Here is an 18,747-nt window from a genome sequence, read left to right on the forward strand (position 1 = left end):
TGGAGTAACTGATATCCACTGCACTGCACTCGTAGAAAGGGGCGTCAACGCGAACGCGTTTCGTCTCCTAGCAACGGAGACTTTCTCAAGACGAATACCTTGCTACTGGGATATACAGCATTTATACCTAGCTAATTGTGTGAATTGAATCTGGTGTGTCAATTAGTAATCAAACACACAGTAGGCAGAATCCTGATTACATACATATCTAAAACAGAATAAAAAGCAGAAATACCTTACAATAAAAATAAAATAAACATAAAAGGTCAGCGGAGCATTGAGTCAATAGTAATATATCTTCATTTGGGTAAAAATAAGACAATAGAGAATCATAAAAGATCTATCTTTATGTATTTTAAACTTAATCAAATCCAAATTAACGCAACCTATCTCAAACCAGAGAGGGAAAGATAGTCATGCTTTAACCCTCTCTGTACTGAAACAGACGATTAAGAATTGATATGAATCTGTTGAGTTACACACAATCTCCAGTTTCTCTAACGACTAATATGAATGATGGTACAATTTCTAACAGCTATTATCCAAATAAAAACTGTCTATTTATTTGCTGATTAATTTAATAGATAAGGTCTCAATTATACTATATTGCAGCCTTACCTAGGCAAACATTACAAAGAATTTATGGTGGTGTCAACAACACAAGTTATTGGTGTAAAATTATATGATTCCTCTGGATTAATTTATAAGTGTGTATTCAACCATATATATATTTCTAACAATTATACATATACGCATATATAGAAATTACATGCATATAGGTACAAAAATGTGTTCAATATTAATTTAAATTTGAAATGAAGCAATGACAATAAATCCATATGATCATGATTGAATTCATTTGGTCACTCTAATATAAGCATGAATTATAAATAAAATAAACTGAAAAATATCTATTCAAAACCCTATCAGTATAACTTAATATTAGTAACCATACCGATAGGAAGGATCTTTGAATACAACATAAAAAATCAAACATAAAAACTGATAAGAAGCAGACAGGTCAAATTGAGGGCTGACATATGTCCTCATAAGATATAGATGTATAAGACCCCAAAAGGAACCTAAATCAACCCATAAGGCTATAGATACCCCAAAAGGGAAGGGAACTAATGAAAATTGGATTTTTTTGGGGGATAACATGGAAAGTCATTAGTACAGAACAGGACACACACACAAAATTCTATAGTTTATATAAGTGTAAATATCTGTAGATTTGGACATCCTAAATTAATCCAGACAGGTGTAATCTAGGGCTTCATTTAGACCTTTAGGATGCAACGTATCTAACCTAAAGATCCATGATGATTCTCCTAAACAAAGTTTACGGAATCTGTCCCCCCCTCTTTTGGTGCTGGAAAATTGTTCCAAACCTATTACTGTCAAAGAAGATGGATCGCCATTATGTACTCTCGAATAATGGCGTGATACACTATGGGTTTGTAATTTTTTAATAATATTTAATCTATGTTCTCTAAACCTTGATTTAAGGGATCGGGTAGTTCTTCCTATATATTGAAGAGAACATGGACACTGCAATGCATATACACAGTATTCAGAATCGCAATTAATGAACTGTTTGATTTGAAAAGAGTTCCCATTAGCAGTAGATACAATAAATGACATTTTATTTCTCATATGTTTGCAAGTGAGACAGATTTGTTTGTTACAACGATAATTGCCCGAAGGTTTAGTTGGTAACCAGGAAGGATTTTTTACTGGAATAACTGGTTTAAGGAAGCTGGGTGCTAGCAATTCTTTCAGGTTGGTATTCCTCCTAAATATAACTAAAGGCTTCTCAGCTAAACATTTGTTTAAAACTGGATCTTGTTTAATTAATTGATAATTTGTTTGAACTATTTTTTTGATGGCATTAGATTGTTTGTTAAACTTAGAAATGAATTTAATTGATTCCCTCATGGGGACCTCATCTTCCATATGATTAACCTGCTTTTTCTTTGACTTATCTATTACTGATATTGAATTCTCATTCCCTAGAAGGGAATTTGCATAAATTCTAGATTCTTCTATCATATACAGTGGGTATCCTCTTTCCTGAAACTGTTTTAATAGAGTTTCAACTTGTAAGAGGAAAGCTGAATCCAATGAGCAATTACGTCTTACTCTAATGATTTGATTCTTTGGGATGTTTTTGACCCATGGTCTATAATGACCACTCGTAAAATGTAAAAAATTACCCGATCCTACTGGTTTACTGTAGTTGGTTGAAATGATCATATTGTTGGCTATAGAAAAGGTGACATCAAGGAAGTTTATTGATGTTAAATCAAAATTGTGAGTGAATTTAAGATTAAAGGAATTATTATTCAAAAAATTAACAAAATCAAGTGCTTTTTGAAAACCCCCATTCCAAATAATAAATAAATCGTCAATGTAACGGCCATAGAGGACCAGGTTCTCTCTATACGGGCCGCTCCAGATGTATTCTTCCTCGAAGCGGCCCATATAGAGGTTGGCAAAACTTGGTGCAAACCTGGTCCCCATGGCCGTTCCAAGACGCTGTGAATAGTTTCATTGAGTCAATCATTCTCCTTGCTAGACTGCACTTAATTAATCAATCAATCAATTCAAAGTGATTTTTGGTGCGCAGAGCATTTCTTTCTCCTTTGTATTTCAATTAGTTGTTCAGCCTAACCAGCTGTTTTTGCTCAGCAGCCCTAGAGATCACAATTTTCACTGATTACCATCTGGTAAATTACTACCATACATTATTTTAGCGCCAGATATATATACAGTTTGAGATTTATCTCTAGCTGTAGGTATATATAAGTTTTAGCGCTGCCCAATATACCAAATATGCACCAGCTACTGTGTCGTCGTCCCCCAACCCCCCACCCCACACCCGATAAGCTCCTCGTTACGTTGATGGAGCTCATGGAGGTCCCGGACCAGCGTCTCCTGGCTGCACACGCGGAGAAAATGGCGCCTGTGAGCCGCGCGGCTAAGCTCCGTCCCCTCCCGGAGCGCTTCAGCCCACCAAATTCAAACTTACTAAAATGAAGACCCAGTAACATGCTGCCCAGGGCGCCCCCCCCAGCGCCCTGCACCCTGTGAGTGCTGGAGGAAATGTGTGTGTGGGAGCATGGAGCGCAGCGTTGCCACTGCACTGTACCTTTACTGAAGTCTTCTGCCGTCCTGAAGTCTTCTGGTCTTCTCATACTCACCCGACTTCTGTCTTCTGGCTTCTGTGAGGGGGGTGACGGCGTGGCTCCGGGAACGAGCAGCTAGGCGCACCAAGTGATCGAACTCTCTGGAGCTAATGGTGTCCAGTAGCCGAGAAGCAGAGCCCTTAAACTAAGAAGAAGTAGGTCTGCTTCTCTCCCCTCACTCCCACGATGCAGGGAGCCTGTAGCCAGCAGGTCTCTCTGAAAATAAAAAACCTAACAAAGTCTTTTACAGAGAAACTCAGGAGAGCTACCCTAGTGTGTGTCCAGTCAGTCCTGGGCACAAAGTCTAACTGAGGTCTGGAGGAGGGGCATAGAGGGAGGAGCCAGTTCACACCCAGTTTAAGTCTTTTCAGTGTGCCCAAGCTCCTGCGGATCCCGTCTATACCCCATGGTCCTTTTGGAGTCCCCAGCATCCTCTAGGACGTAAGAGAAATAAAATTATTATTATTATTATCATTACTATTATTATTTAGATGGCTATCCACAGCTTAACCCTAACCGCAGCCTAACCCTATCTGCAGCCTAAACCTAACCGCAGCCTAAACCTAACCACAGCCTAACCCTATCTGCAGCCTAACCCTATCTGCAGCCTAACCCTAACCACAACCTAACCCAGGGGTAGCGAGATGAAATTATGATACCACGCCCCCGAGGGCAGAAACAGAATGGGTGTGGAAGGGGGTGAAAAGAATTGAATACTGCCCTATATGTTTTGACAAAGTTGTAGTGCCCTTTCTTACCTATGACGCTGGTGACAGCTGTTTCTCAATGCCAGTGATATGTTGGGAATGTGGAGCTGGGCTCTCATAGCCAAGTGCCACCCTCCCAGTCTCCGAAACAGGAGATAATATGTAGTGGGGGTATTACTTGCAAGAGTTGGGGTTCCACCTCTAGGACACCCACAGTGTTTCCACTGGAATATGAACATTTCTAGTAGCAACACAACAGGATAATCCTGGGTAGAGTCAGATTTATTTATTTTTAAATGTCCAATATTTTTAAATAGCACTAATTGTATATATCAGTTCCACTGATGCTTCGTGTAAAGAAATCATTTTCCACAGCATTAGCCAGAGTTATAATTGTTTCATCACAAAATGCAGCACATGGGTCCATGTTGGCCCAAAATAACAAGTTGGCTGCCGAAATATAATTAGAATACATATGGTTTGGCTCACCAAGCTGGGCAAATGCTCTACTAGTTCAGGACATCAATAGAAGCGCAGTTTCATACTGATTACTTGTAGTCTTTGACTAGGACAGATTACACAATTCATTCTGTAGCAGAGTGGTTGGGCTATGTCTGAGAACATATTCCACTGGTGAACACATAGGATTTCATGGCCAAAGACTGAAAAAGGTGGAATGTTTTGCTTTCTACTCATATTGTTGCCACTAGATATGGCTCAGTGATTTCTAGTTGACACCAGACATGGCCTGACACATATCATTCTTCTCACCAGATACTGTATGTGTCAGCTTTTTATCCTTGACACAATTTACCATAGTTTGCCAAGATATTGTTTATTATTTTTATTTTACACCAGACAAACTGGCATCTAATGTACGGTATACTAATGTGTACTTTGTAGCTCCATTTTTGTACTGTCTGACATTGTAAGGATTGGCTGTCTGCATCATTGTTTATTGGTCAGTACTGGTCACATTGTAGTATATGATATTTAAATGTACATGTATATATGAGTGAGCTGTAGCTGGTTGGACAAAAATCCTTTGTTAATGAGAGAGGTCATAAGAGAAGAACCATACTAAGGTGACAGAAATTCAGTGTATGCAGAAGATCATCTGTGAATGCACAGCATGTTAAACCTTGGAGTGGATGGGCTACAGCAGCAGAGGACCACATCCTGTTTCATTTATGTCAGCTAAGAACAGGAAACTGAGGTTACAGTGCGCACTGGCTTACTAAAACCAAACAGTTGAAGATTGGAAAAATGTTGCCTGCTCTGTAGAGTTTTGCTGCAACATGCAAATCGGGTCAGAAATTTGTGTAAAACATGAATCCATAGATCCATCCTGCCTTTTGTCAGTGGATCAGACTGGTAGTGGTGGTGTAATGGTGTGGGGAATGTTTTTATTTAGCACACATTGCAGTAGGACCCTTCTTACTAATGGAGTTTCATTTCAACACCATAGTCTACCATGTTGCTGACCATGTGCCCCTGTTTATGGCCACAGTCTACCTATATATTCTAATGATATCAGCTCAAGGTGGTTCCATGAACATGCCAGTGAGGTCAGTGTACTCCAATGGCCTCCACAGTCACCAGTTCTTAACCTAATAGAGAACCTTTGGGATGTGATAGATCAGGAGATTCACAGCATGAATGTGCAACCAACACATCTACAGCAATAGAGTGATGCTATCATGTCAGCATGAACCAGAATCTTTAATAAATGTTTCTTGCACCTTGTTGAATCCATGTCATGAATAATAGAGTAGGCTTTCCTCAGGGATAAAAAGGGGTGTTCAATTCCAAGCAGAGGCTTGAATGGAGTATGATCATGCTACCATGGTTCAAGCTTCTATATTGTACTATATTGAAAAAGCATGGCCCTTTTTGCGGTAAGGGAGCCCTGTTTTGACACCCTTATGTCAACAACCCAATGCTGAGATGACTTTTTGGGTGGATTGTGAAACATGAGTTACATCTTATGACCTTCAATGCATCTAACCCATCCCCAATACGTGACAACCCCACAATAAGCCTTGAGATAGGTTAGGAGAAATAGGGGAGCATATGGAGCAGACCAGTGGCGGATCCAGGGGGGGGGGCACCCAGGCACGTGCCCCCCCCTGTCGTTTAGAAGGTTTTTTTTTTACTTTCAGTTTAGCGTGCATTAAGTGGCGGAACAGCCGGAGACAACGGAGTCAGGTGCCGCAGGCACCTCCTCCATTGTCTCCCGTTCCGCTTGTACAAGTTCCACTCAGCTACTTTAAGGGAGAGCTGAGGATCGGGAGCCACCGAGCGCTGCGCCTCTCAGCATCAGCGCGCTGGCTCCTCCTGCTGTGTGACATGGTAGGGATGGACATCGATGGTCGATGTTTCATGACCATCGATGTTTTTGTTTCGATGGTAGTGTTTTTAGCATTTAATGGTGCCCTCCCGATGTTTTTCACCATCGAATGATAGTCATTCGATGGTCTTCCGATGGTGGCTTGTTTTTTTCTAATTCCAAATAGCTATGCCTCCCCTTGCTGCTGTGTCTATCAGGGAAACTTCCTAAGTCCGTTGGAGGCTGTCTGTTTCAGACATGAGCCTGCTCAGCCAGTCCCCTCACCCCCTTCCCTCTCTAGACTGCTGCTAGGCAACAGGGCCCACTGCAAGCTCTGATTGGCTCTCACTGACTCAGAGAGCCAATCTGATCCCAGACCTTACTTACCCTGCAGCAGCAGAAGCCACAGACACTCGGAGCTCAGGAGGATTCAGAGGAGACAGAGTGACCTCACTGATCTTTATATCACACCAGCTATACGCCACCACTGATCAGGGGGAATAATTTAGGAGGGCTATGGACAAAGTCCTTGCTTGAGTATGTTTTGGACTGTGGGAAAAACCAAGAGAAAACACAAAAACCATGGAAAGAACATACAAACTCCACACCATAATCATCGGAATTGGTCCCATGTGAGACAGCAAAGCAAACCGCGCACTGAGCAAGTTGCCATCCACATTATTGTAAGAAATTCCCAGCCGGTACGCCGTACCGCTGGGTCGTCCACAATACTGCATTCCGCTGGCTTCGTTCTGTGTGAGGGGAGGAGAGCGCAGCGCAGTGCCTCTCCTGCCCCTCAATTCTCTTGGATGCCCAGTCTCACTCTCCATCGGCGGCGGCGCGGTCAATCTGAATAAGGCACCTGTTTACTAGCCAATCAGAGCTCATGGACCGGCAGCCGCGGCTCCTGATTGGCTGCCGGTCCGCGAGCTCTGATTGGCTAACGAACCGGCGCATCATTTTAGATTGACCCCACCGCCGTTGGAGAGTGAGACAGGGCATCAAAGAGAATTGAGGGGAGAGAGAGACGCTATGCTACGCTCTGCTCCCCTCACATAGAAGAAACAGCCAGCGGCAAGGGGTGGGGGGCAATGAGCGCACAGTGGGACAATGTATATCTGACACAGTGGGGGCATTGTATATCTGACACAGTGGGGGCATTGTATATCTGGCACTGTGGGGGCATTGTATATCTGACACAGTGGGGGCATTGTATATCTGGCACTGTGGGGGCAATGTATATCTGGCACAGTGGGGGCAATGTATATCTGGCACAGTGGGGGCAATGTATATCTGGCACAGTGGGGGCAATGTATATCTGGCACAGTGGAGCATTGTATATCTGGCACAGTGGAGCATTGTATATCTGGCACTGTGGGGGCATTGTATATCTGGCACTGTGGGGGCAATGTATATCTGGCACTGTGGGGGCAATGTATATCTGGCACAGTGGGGGCATTGTATATCTGGCACTGTGGGGGCATTGTATATCTGGCACAGTGGGGGCATTGTATATCTGGCACAGTGGGGGCATTGTATATCTGGCACAGTGGGGGCATTGTATATCTGCCACAGGGGAGTATTGTATATCTGACACAGTGGGGGCAATGTATATCTGGCACAGTGGGGGCATTGTATATCTGACACAGTGGGGGCATTGTATATCTGGCACTGTGGGGGCATTGTATATCTGGCACTGTGGGGGCATTGTATATCTGACAGTGGGGGCATTGTATATCTGGCACTGTGGGGGCATTGTATATCTGACACAGTGGGGGCATTGTATATCTGGCACTGTGGGGGCAATGTATATCTGGCACAGTGGGGGCAATGTATATCTGGCACAGTGGGGGCAATGTATATCTGGCACAGTGGGGGCAATGTATATCTGGCACAGTGGAGCATTGTATATCTGGCACTGTGGGGGCATTGTATATCTGGCACTGTGGGGGCAATGTATATCTGGCACTGTGGGGGCAATGTATATCTGGCACTGTGGGGGCATTGTATATCTGGCACAGTGGGGGCAATGTATATCTGGCACTGTGGGGGCAATGTATCTCTGGCACTGTGGGGGCAATGTATCTCTGGCACAGTGGGGGCATTGTATATTTGGCACTGATGGGGTAATGTTACTTCATCATTGGGCATTGTGTGTGTATATTATATATGTATATTATACACACAATGTCCAGTGATAAAGTAATATGTTGCTCAGAGTCTGGCCCTGCCCCCGATCCCAATTCCCACATTGCAAACGAAAATGCAGGCTTTCGCGCATGAACTAGTCATATAAATAGTTTTCACCATCGAATACTTTTGATGTGATGGTTAGTAACCATTGCATCGAAAGTTTCAATGGTGGAACATTGCCATCATATGATGGTTTGCTTTCGATGTCCATCCCTATTCAGACATGGTGCCAGTGGTGATCTCCGTGCTCTGGTCGCGGTCCCGCGGATGTCACGTGGTTTCCGTCCGCGACACAGAGCCTGACTGGGGAGCCGTCTGCGCTGTGCAGTGTGTGCGGGACTCGGGAGTGCAGAGATGATGCGGCTGTCATTGTGCAGGTGGGTGGGAGAGCAGCAGGCGCCGCGAAGCAGGGTGCATAGAAGAGTGTGTAACTATGTGGCCCAAAATACAATGGGAAGGGGGGATAGTGTATTAATGTTATAACATTCTGTGGCTGTGTTTGTGTGTATATGTGTGTGGGTGCATATGTGGTTGTTTGTATATATGTGCTATGTGTGTATATGTGGCTGGTTGTGCTTATGTGACTGTATACTGTATATGGCTGTCTGTATATGTGACTGTGTGTGTACTGTACTGTATATGGCTGTCTGTGCATATGTGGCTGTCTGTGTATACTGTATCTGGCTGTCTGTATACTTTATGTGACTGTGTGTGCATATGCAGCTATCTGTGTACACGTAAACTGTATGTTACTGTATGTGGCTGTCTGTGTATAAGTGAATGTGCATATGTGGCTGTGTGTATATGCGACTATATGTGACAGTGTGTTTACTGTATCTGGTTGTCTGTGTATATGTGACTGTGTGTGTATACTGTATGTGACAGTCCGAGCATATGTGACTGTGTATTGTATGTGTGTCTGTATCTGTGCATATGTGGCTGCGTATATGAGATTGCGTGTGCATATGTGACTGTGTACATGTGGCTATGTGTGTGTGGCTATTTATGTGTGTGGCTGTGTATGTAATTGTGGCTATGTGTGTGTGGCAGGTCCCCTACCAGGCCTGTCCCCGCACACTTGCCCTGTCCCCTACCAGACCTGTCCCTGTACACACACCCTGTCCCCTACCAGGCCTGTCACTCACCGTCCCCGCACTCTCACTCATCCTGTTACCCACTGTCCTTGTACTCCATGCCCCCAGCGTGATGAAAACGAGGGCGTGACTCATGGGTATGGCATTCTCTGTGAGGCCAAACCCCTTGTTACAAAGCCACACCCCTTTCACAGGAGCACATGTGCCAAACCCCCCCTTCCTTCCCCTATTGTGGTGCCCCCCCTGTCATTTTGTTCTGGACCCGCCCCTGAGCAGACCTGTGGTTGGCAGGGTCTCTGGTCATAAATTCAGCTGCCTGGGTCTCTCAGTGGGTAGTATTCAGTATGCCGGCTGTTGGGATTCCGGCGCTCAGTATACCGGTGCCGAAATCCCGACACCCGGCATGCCAACAACTATTCTCCCTCTTGGGGGTCCACGACCCCCCTGGAAGGAGAATAAATAGCATTGCGCCACCGTGCCCGCAGCGTGGCGAGCGCAGCAAGCCCGCAAGGGACTAATTTGTGCTCGCCCAGCTGTCGGTATGCCGGCGGTCAGGATCCCAGCGCCGGTATGCTGTCCATCGGGATACCATACTACACCCCTCTCAGCCTGTGACACCGTACTATGCAAAGCATCAATGCATCACCGATTCCCTGTTCACTTGACAGAAGGTATTTTCTTTGCTGTCATCTAGCACTGGTTTCCCATAATAGACCTCATATAGACCTCCTAGTAACAAAGTTATTGCTGCACTGTTACATTTAAAAACTTGCATTTTAAATGGTATAAAAAATGTAAAATAAAAAGTGACTCAGTATGAAAGGGCATCTTGTGACTCCCAGAAATATACCATATATGTAAATTTATTTACATCACAACAAAATGTCAGGTATTTCACGTTGTATGTAACTTGTTAGCCAGGTGGATGCAGGATTATGTTTTCTGCTGTCACTTATTTTGCAATAAAACACTTTCTGTGTAGTGGCCTTCAATTGGCCAACAGATGTGAAGAACAGAATTATACACCTACATCTTATTTTAGCAAGTTCCTGATACATTTTCATATATTTATGAGTGTTATAAGCTACTCTTTCATATGAAGATTCCTGCAGTGTTTTGTTCTCTTAGCTATGTATTATAGGATCTAGTCATCAAATTGATCATGTGTACTATACTATTGTTGACAGAGTGATCTGCTTTCAGGCAAATCACGTGATTCAAGGATCTACGGAAGTCTCTGCAACCTCCAAAGCGTAGAAGACGACCATGTCAATAAAGTATCAAGAGAAAAACAGGAAAATGCTCACATCAGGTCACACTTCTGCACTGTGCTTTAGTGTCTCCTCAATAGCTTGTACTATATTATAACACAGAATGTATTTCGTATGTCACAGAAACAGACCACAGTTTCACAATATTTTGACCAAAGCAACTGAGAAAAATGCAAGAAACAAAAAATGTATATCATTCACACTTGCCCATCTATGAACGAAGTCTAACATGAACTAGGGTTAAGAGTAACAGTATTGCAAGTGTTGTGAATATAATATGTATTTGTGAGATTTGTGCTGAAAACCATGCACTGATCTATCTGTGCCCAGAATGATGGGTGGGATTCCCATCTTTCCCTCCTACAGTCGGCACAGTCAGGCTATGCACCCAGTCATTACATAATTAAGGGTGTAGAGATTGTGCATATTTGAAGGCATTTCTGTGTTTGCAGGGAACACGGAGCTGTACAAGTTGTGCAGAGGGATTGTGAAAATCAGTGCTGCTCCATGTACTGTACATAAAACATGCTGCCATAACTGCACAATGTGCAGAAATATTATATATAAAGCAATATACAGTAGACAAAAAGAATGAAATTGACATAAAAGCAGCTGCAACATTCACTTTGACTCTTTAGAAAATTAATAGAGTTAGTTGAGCAGTATATTAAGAAATATGTAAATGTTTTAACTACTGAGGAGAAGGTGTCAGTGTAATATTAGGTCACACTTGATGGAATGGACAGCTCTGAATGTGACACTAGGTCATGCTTGGTGGAGGGGACAGCTCTGAATGTGATACTACTGTACTGTAGGTCACACTTGATGGAGGGGAATCTCTGAATGTGTCACTAGGTCATACCTGGTGGAGGGAAATCTCTGAAAGTGATACTAGATCATACTTGGTCAATGGGAATCTCTGAATGTGATACTAGGTCACACTTGATGGAGGTCAGGCTCTGACTTTAATACAAAGTACCTCTTGGTAGAAACAAGCTCTGCATTTAATACTGGGTCATGCTTGATGGAGGGGAGCTCGAATTTGATGCTGGGTCATGCTTGATAGACAGGAATCTTTGAATTTGATAGTAGGCTACACTTGGTGGAGTGAAATCTCTGAATTTTATAGGAGGCTACACTTGGTGGAGTGGAATCTCTAAATTTGATACTTGGTCATGCTTGGTGGAGTTGGAGGTCTGAACAGGGTGGACTGGCTCACAGAGATACAGTACATTGGAAGTCCCTAGTGGTCTTCACTGCCTGTGGGTCTACCCCCTCATGTAGGTATCAGGTTCATCCTGTGCACTCAAATTATACATTGTTAGTCCATTAGAGGATCAGTTACCTGGTGGTGCACGATTCTGACATAATACTGTAGGTCCAGCTTGGTAGAGGGGAGGTCTGAATGTGATACTAAGTCATGCTTGGTGGAAGGGGAGATGTCAAGATGATATTAGGTTAAGCCTAGTGATAAAAGTTCTCATTCACCTTTATAATGCAACGATCATGCACATCAGAAGCTCATCATTAACTTACTGTACAGTAGTTTCATTGCATTGGTGCACCTGTGTATGCTTGGAGCTGTAAAAGTACTGTAGGTGCTGTTTAGTTTCTTATGCCGCGTGAATAATGTTCCTCATAGATAATACCCTCAACATTCATTTTTTATAAAAAAAAAAAAAAAACCTTTGAGGCCATTTAATTACCTGAAATATTTGAACCTCAAAGTTCCATAATCTTCTTTTAGCTAGACTGCCTTCCTCATATAACATACGTTAGAGGATGATACAAGCGTAAAACACAACATGTGACAGTTCTTCAGGTATAAATGTAGCAATAAAAATATGGACTGTAAATAAAAACCAATGGTAATGATGATGTACTGTTTATGTGTGAGTTGTGCTGTACACCTACTATAGTTAGCTGACACTTGCGGATACCGGATAGTGGTGATGACCCAGTTGCAGCTACACATTGATGCATGATATGTATATTACTGCAAGAGAGGTTTGTGTTAGTCACCTTCTGTCTAGAGTAGCGTGACGGCCATGGTAGCTGACGTCATCTACTCAGATTTATCTGTGGAATTTCTTTGGTTTTATATGTTCTCAAATAAATAAATAAATAAATTAATTAATTCATTAAATTCAAAGTAAAGAATAGGAAAGCATAATAATATTTCCCCCTGGGATAGTCTGCCTCTAAACCACACACATTTGTTGGTATAATCCCATAGATCATAACTGTTGAGTGTGAAAAATCTATGCAGTTATTTCAAATGCTGTCCTGACTGCTTAATTAGTGATTAACATATCTGCAGAGAGAAAATTGGATAACATATTAATGATATCAGTGAGCGATACTATAATATTGTACATTAAATGATGTGACGTGAATGGGTCAGTGTGCTCTTTCTGTGCTAATGGGCGCTATTTACTCTCTTAGGGACACATCAGTGAGCCTACGATAATGAGTTTGAGAGCGTGACAATTCATTTAATGTAACTCTGGAGATATTGTTTCAATATTGATGGAGAAAATGCATTTATCTGTGTGTAGCACGATTGTGATTCCTGCTGTGAGCTGGGGGTGGTGTGAGTTAACAGCTGGTGGAGAAGATTACAAATTACAGGTCTGCCAGGCACTAAAGCTCTGCTCTGTAAGGATGACAGCTCTGAAATAGCCTTTCACCATTGCTGCTTTTATTATGTGAGGACATAATGAATAAAACATGGCACGCCTCAAGATTTAACCTTCAAATATCTACTCTGTAGGTTGAAGCCGTTGTGACTGCACAATTTGCTAGTAATGTACAAAGAAGGACAAAACGTGTGGCTTTCAGCTACATATGGAAGCTACAGAAACGTGTAATTTAGACATAAACCTGTGTACTGTGCAGAAACGTATTTCTTTTTCCTACGTGTACCCGTCTTGTTCTGTCTGCTGTGTATACTTTCCTAAGGCTTCTAAAGGAAGGACGACATTGAAGGACACTTATGGAGCTCAACAAGAGTCAGCTGTGATATAATTCAATGTCTGTGTCTAATGTGAAATATATTATATTCTGTCACAGTATTTTTACATACAGTATATGTAGCCTGCGTTATTTACACATACACAGACATACTGTATATGATATATGTTTTCATGTGTGATGAGGTTGTACCTTAACACTTCAAATAAAACTGCTTGCTGCATCTTAGAACCCATGCTGTATACTACTATATATAGACATTTTAGTTGTATTTGAAGTTTGTTATATTTTTGTCACGGCAACTTTACTTCTCATTGGTATTTCATTTATTACTTAATATTCAAATATGTCATGATACATGGTAACATCAAGGACCGGATGTAATGCCACCCGAATTCGGCGGCCGTGCGGGACGTTTTTGTAAAGGTCCAATCACTTGCAAGGCATGGTTTTGCCTTGTAAGTGATTGACCCTTTAAAAAAGAGTCCGAGTTCAGCTGGCATCACACACTTTTAAAAAAGTGCCGACACGCCCTCACATACCTACCTGTATGCCATCCAGTTCTTCATCCTGCTCATATGCCTCATCCTCTTCTGAAGATCAAACTGAAGCAATTAGGCAAATGTGCCTGTAGCAGTGATGTGCGGTGAGGTCAATGGCTGGAGAGGCACTGGCTAGTATCACAGCCAGATTTACACATGTAAAAATGATTAGAAATATACAACTATGACTATAAAAATGATAATACAAAGGTGATTGTATTATACAGTATATCACATACAAAGATGATGTTGAAAGTTATAAATATCTTCTTTGTAGTATTCTAATCATTTTTATTGTCAAAACTGTGACGTACGCTGGAGTATGACAGGTGTGGCTCTGCCGTCCCCCCGTTCCCGCCTACCCTGACCATCCATCACTGGCCTGTAGCACTGGCCACTGAGTAACCCAGAGAGGGTGTCTGTTTTTATGTGTTCTGCAGACCTAAAAACCTCTTGGGCTTTGCAATGCTGTCTAATCATCAGTGACACTGCTAATCACCCATTGCAAAAAGCAACTAATTAATAAAATATGAACCCCTAAGACTTAGCTTAACATTTTTGAAGAGGATTTATATGTTTAATTTGAATGTAATTAAAACCATAAACCATTTTCTGCATTCTAAATTCCAATGTGCCACGCATTGCGCAATGTTAAATTGTTACACGTAGGGATAGGCCGTTTTGCATTACTGTTTCCTGTATTACTCTTGAAATCTGTTGATTATTTTAAGGTGTAAATATACTTTTATATGGAACATTTTTATCCGGAAGTATTTGTGTGTATTATGAGTATATGTATACAATGTCATCCTTTTAATAAAGACACATTTTTGCATAGTATCTTAAATGCATTTTATTTGTAAAGAGACTGTAAATCCATATTCTGGGTTTCTAATTCATTAATCATTAAGGTGATAAATTGGAAGGGAAATGTGCATGGTAACAGAATTGACTCTCAGTCTGATGGAAAAACTTTTTTTTATTTTGTTATGAGACTTATCAGATTTGCATGAAGCATTTGTGTAAGCAGATCCATTGGGTGTAATTAGGTAAATTGTATCAGTTGCAGCAGGGAAGAGCGGTTTTGTGGCTCTGTCACTTATGTTACAGACTACAGTCCCTCTTCAACGTTCCCTTATTTAAAGTACTTGCAGGAGATGTATCAAAACTCTAGGAGAGGAGTAGTTGCCTATAGCAACCAGCTTCTGTCATTTTATAGACTTTGCTAGATAAATGATAGCTGGAAGTTGAATGCTTACTATGGGCAATTTTGCCACTTTATCCCTCTTCAATGTTTGATACACCTTCTCTCCAGGGATTGTAAAGGCAAGAATAATCAAATATTATTATTACATTTGCAGATGATTTTGTAGTGGCTGCAATGCCGGCTGGTAGTGATTGATGGGGTGACATACATTGTTGCGGTATATATTGGGTCCCGACTCCCTAGGTACACATATGTGACTGTCACAATCAGGTGTATTTTTGAATGTCACCAGTTTGTCCATCTGCTTCATGGCTAGAAAGGAGCAGTAATGGTTCCAGAAACATGACAGTAAATTCAGCTTAATGCAATTGCATCCCCATCACCGGGCATCAATCCCACCTATCACTTGTGGGACAAATGGTACAAACTATTTAGAGTAGACTCAGACAAGCAGACAAGAGATTACTTGGAACAACTATCGGAAGTGACCCACCTGGATCGCATTCTCAAAGCCTTGATAAATCATGTAGCACTCAGGCTGTAGAGGAACAATGAGCTACTAGATATATTGTTTGCCCTCTAATAACAAATCACTTGCAGCATTACGTTCTTCAGCTGGGATGCATGGTAGTTTTAGTGACAGCAACCAAATTCTACCAAACTCCTTCATTGCATTGAGCTGATGGAAGGCTACTGCCTGGTGATTGGACAATGAAGACAGCCAGGTAATCCACCGAGGCCTTGTGATGCTGCACTGTGAGTAGTCTGTATTGGGCTTTATAAGAAACGTATTCACTTATTATACTTTGTAATGTGGTTTCTGATGTTATTGCTATATGCATCGAAGTATGTTTATAAGAAATAACTTCTGTTGCCATATAACTTCTAATGTATTTAATTAAGTGGCCAGTGAAACAAAAGAAAGGTTGGAATAATGAAAAGCTATATGTAAGATCACACCATAATACCTTTCTGAACTGCCTCAGGTTTCGGATAACAAAGAACCAGTGGCTCAAATCAAACGTTTTGTCCATATGAGAAGGCAGCCTGCCAGAGTATTGTGTACAAAATGTAACCTTATATGCAGCTATCTTTTTAATTCAGGCTCATCAGAATGAGTCAGATGGTCTTAAAAAATTTACCAGCTCATGGATCCTTTTCAATTATCGTACTCAAGTGATTTGCACTTTGATTTTGAGGAGTCTGGAAAGTCATTTGATTTTCAGCATATGCTCTCATATCCATTGGTAGCAGGAAAGTTACGGCCTTTACTCTGCCTCTGAAAGGAAGAGAACAAACTAATTCAGACATATACAGTGATCTGTTTACATATACAGTATAGATACGCTGTAATCTGCTGGCAGCGCGATACAACTATACATTGCTAGCAACATTGCACTTGCCATGTTTATTATACCCCACTAACCCAGTGCTTAACAAACTTTTTTGAATCACAGCGCCCTACAGTGTTAGATTTTCTTCTCAGCACCCATAGGCCAAAAAGGTTTTATTGCGAAATTTAGAACACTAAAATGAAGCAAATTGTGTTTAGGTTTTAGTTATGTAGTGATGTACAAGATTCACTTCTGTTCACTAGCACTGGTTTTACCTATTACAATAACCATAAATAATATGAATTGGTCCTGGACCACCAATCCAAGCCACCCCTGCAAGTGTCCCAAGCAGGGGTTAAAGTGGGGGGGGGGGGGAACAAGGTGGAACGGAGTTCCACCACCTGTAACGGTAGGGGGAACTAGCTCCACCATCTCCATTGCCCTGCACAGTAATTCCAACAGAAAAGCCCACCCCATCATCTGCGTCAATCAATGATACAGGCGGCACTACTGTTACTGATGAGCTGCAGCCACCTACTCCTTCCTCATGTCCTGGGGCCTCCATGGTCCTCATCCATGAGTTCCACCACCTCACCAGGACCACTGTAAGCCCTGGTCCCAAGGCACCCATTTTGGGAACCACTGCTCTAACACATTGCCAGCAACATCAGACTTCTTTGTCTACACACACAAAACTGTACTGTACTTGGACAGTTACTGTTACACACACAGGTGGGTGATTCAGACCTGATCACTGCTGTGCTTTTTCGCACAGAGGGCGATCAGCAATAGACTGCACTTGCGTATGCACTGCAATGCGCACGGCCAACAACAACGGGCATCACCGGTTAGCGACAGGATAGTGCGAAAATTTCATTTGCACAGGCATTCGCAAGGTGACTGACAGGAAGAGGCCATTTGTGGGTGGTAACTGATCGTTTACTGGGGGTGTCCGGAGAAACGCAGGCGCTCACTAACGTTTTCAGGGAGGGTGTCTGATGTTAGCTCGGCCATGATCAGCCTGTTCTCATCATAGGACTAAGTCCTGGACTGCGCACTGATGCACACAGTGGATTTTTGTAGCACGGCGTACACATGCGATCGCACATTTGCACAGTGAATTTACACTCCCCCCTTGGGCGGTGACTATCTGAACACAGGCAGCAAAGTTAGCAGCTCAGTGATCAGGTCTGAATCACCCCCATAATGCCAGCGACATCTCCCACCTAGTAACTTGTCTATGTACACAGACACAAACATAATGCCACTGATACCACCTACCCAGCACCTTATGTACTTAACTAACCACCAGAAGAAAAGGCGCCTTATTAAACCTAAACTGATGTGCTGTTCGCTGCTCTGAAAAAAACCAGGGTATTAGCAACCCTGTAAACACAATAAAAAAGAAACATAGAGAGCGCAAACAGACTTAGATATTAACAAATATATATTTTAAAATTATATTAAAAACCCGCACAAACCGGATTTATAATATTAAAATAGTAGCAGGTTATATTGCACATGTAAACATAAATCAATAAAAACACCGTACACAAAGGTGTTCGTGGAGAAAGCAGGAGTCCCAAAGCCTAAACCCTGACGCATTTCTCGACCAATAGGCACTGGTCGTTTCTTCAGAGGGAGGCGTCAGGGTTTAGGCTTTGGGACTCCTGCTTTCTCCACGGACACCTTTGTCTACGGCACTGCATCGCACCGCCCGACTTCTTCACTCTGGAGCCACCTGCAGTGGTTTTCCTTGCAAAACGGGGACTGTGGCCAGCAAACATCTTATCCATGAGTGAGTGGTACAACCAGCCAACGCATGGGGACTCCCAGCGCCACCGGCCCGAACTGTCTTGGAAGCGGTAAGCCGTAACCACTTTAAACATCTCCCTCAGTGTAATCTACA

At 42.4% G+C, this 18,747-nt stretch overlaps 2 protein-coding genes across 3 annotated transcripts in view; one reads left to right on the top strand and one right to left on the bottom strand.

Moving 5' to 3' along the window:
* The window catches only part of LOC134909287 (guanylate cyclase soluble subunit beta-2-like), a 186,545-nt gene extending 171,413 nt beyond the window's left edge, over positions 1-15,132 (top strand). The window contains exon 16 of one of the 2 annotated variants that reach the window (XM_063916005.1): positions 10,715-15,132. In XM_063916005.1, coding sequence (XP_063772075.1) covers positions 10,715-10,848 — 134 coding nt within the window. In that variant the 3' untranslated portion in view covers positions 10,849-15,132. Of the gene's footprint in view, positions 1-10,698 lie in introns of both variants that reach the window. The other variant, XM_063916006.1, reaches the window with a different exon arrangement.
* Positions 15,133-15,218: 86 nt separating this feature from the next.
* The window catches only part of CCDC195 (coiled-coil domain containing 195), a 75,243-nt gene continuing 71,714 nt past the window's right edge, over positions 15,219-18,747 (bottom strand). Inside the window, exon 3 of the mRNA XM_063919575.1 lies at positions 15,219-16,783. Coding sequence (XP_063775645.1) covers positions 16,651-16,783 — 133 coding nt within the window. The 3' untranslated portion in view covers positions 15,219-16,650. The remainder of the gene's footprint in view (positions 16,784-18,747) is intronic.

The sequence above is a fragment of the Pseudophryne corroboree genome, chromosome 4 (genome assembly GCF_028390025.1).
Source record: "Pseudophryne corroboree isolate aPseCor3 chromosome 4, aPseCor3.hap2, whole genome shotgun sequence".
NCBI classification, from domain to species: Eukaryota; Metazoa; Chordata; class Amphibia; order Anura; family Myobatrachidae; genus Pseudophryne; species Pseudophryne corroboree.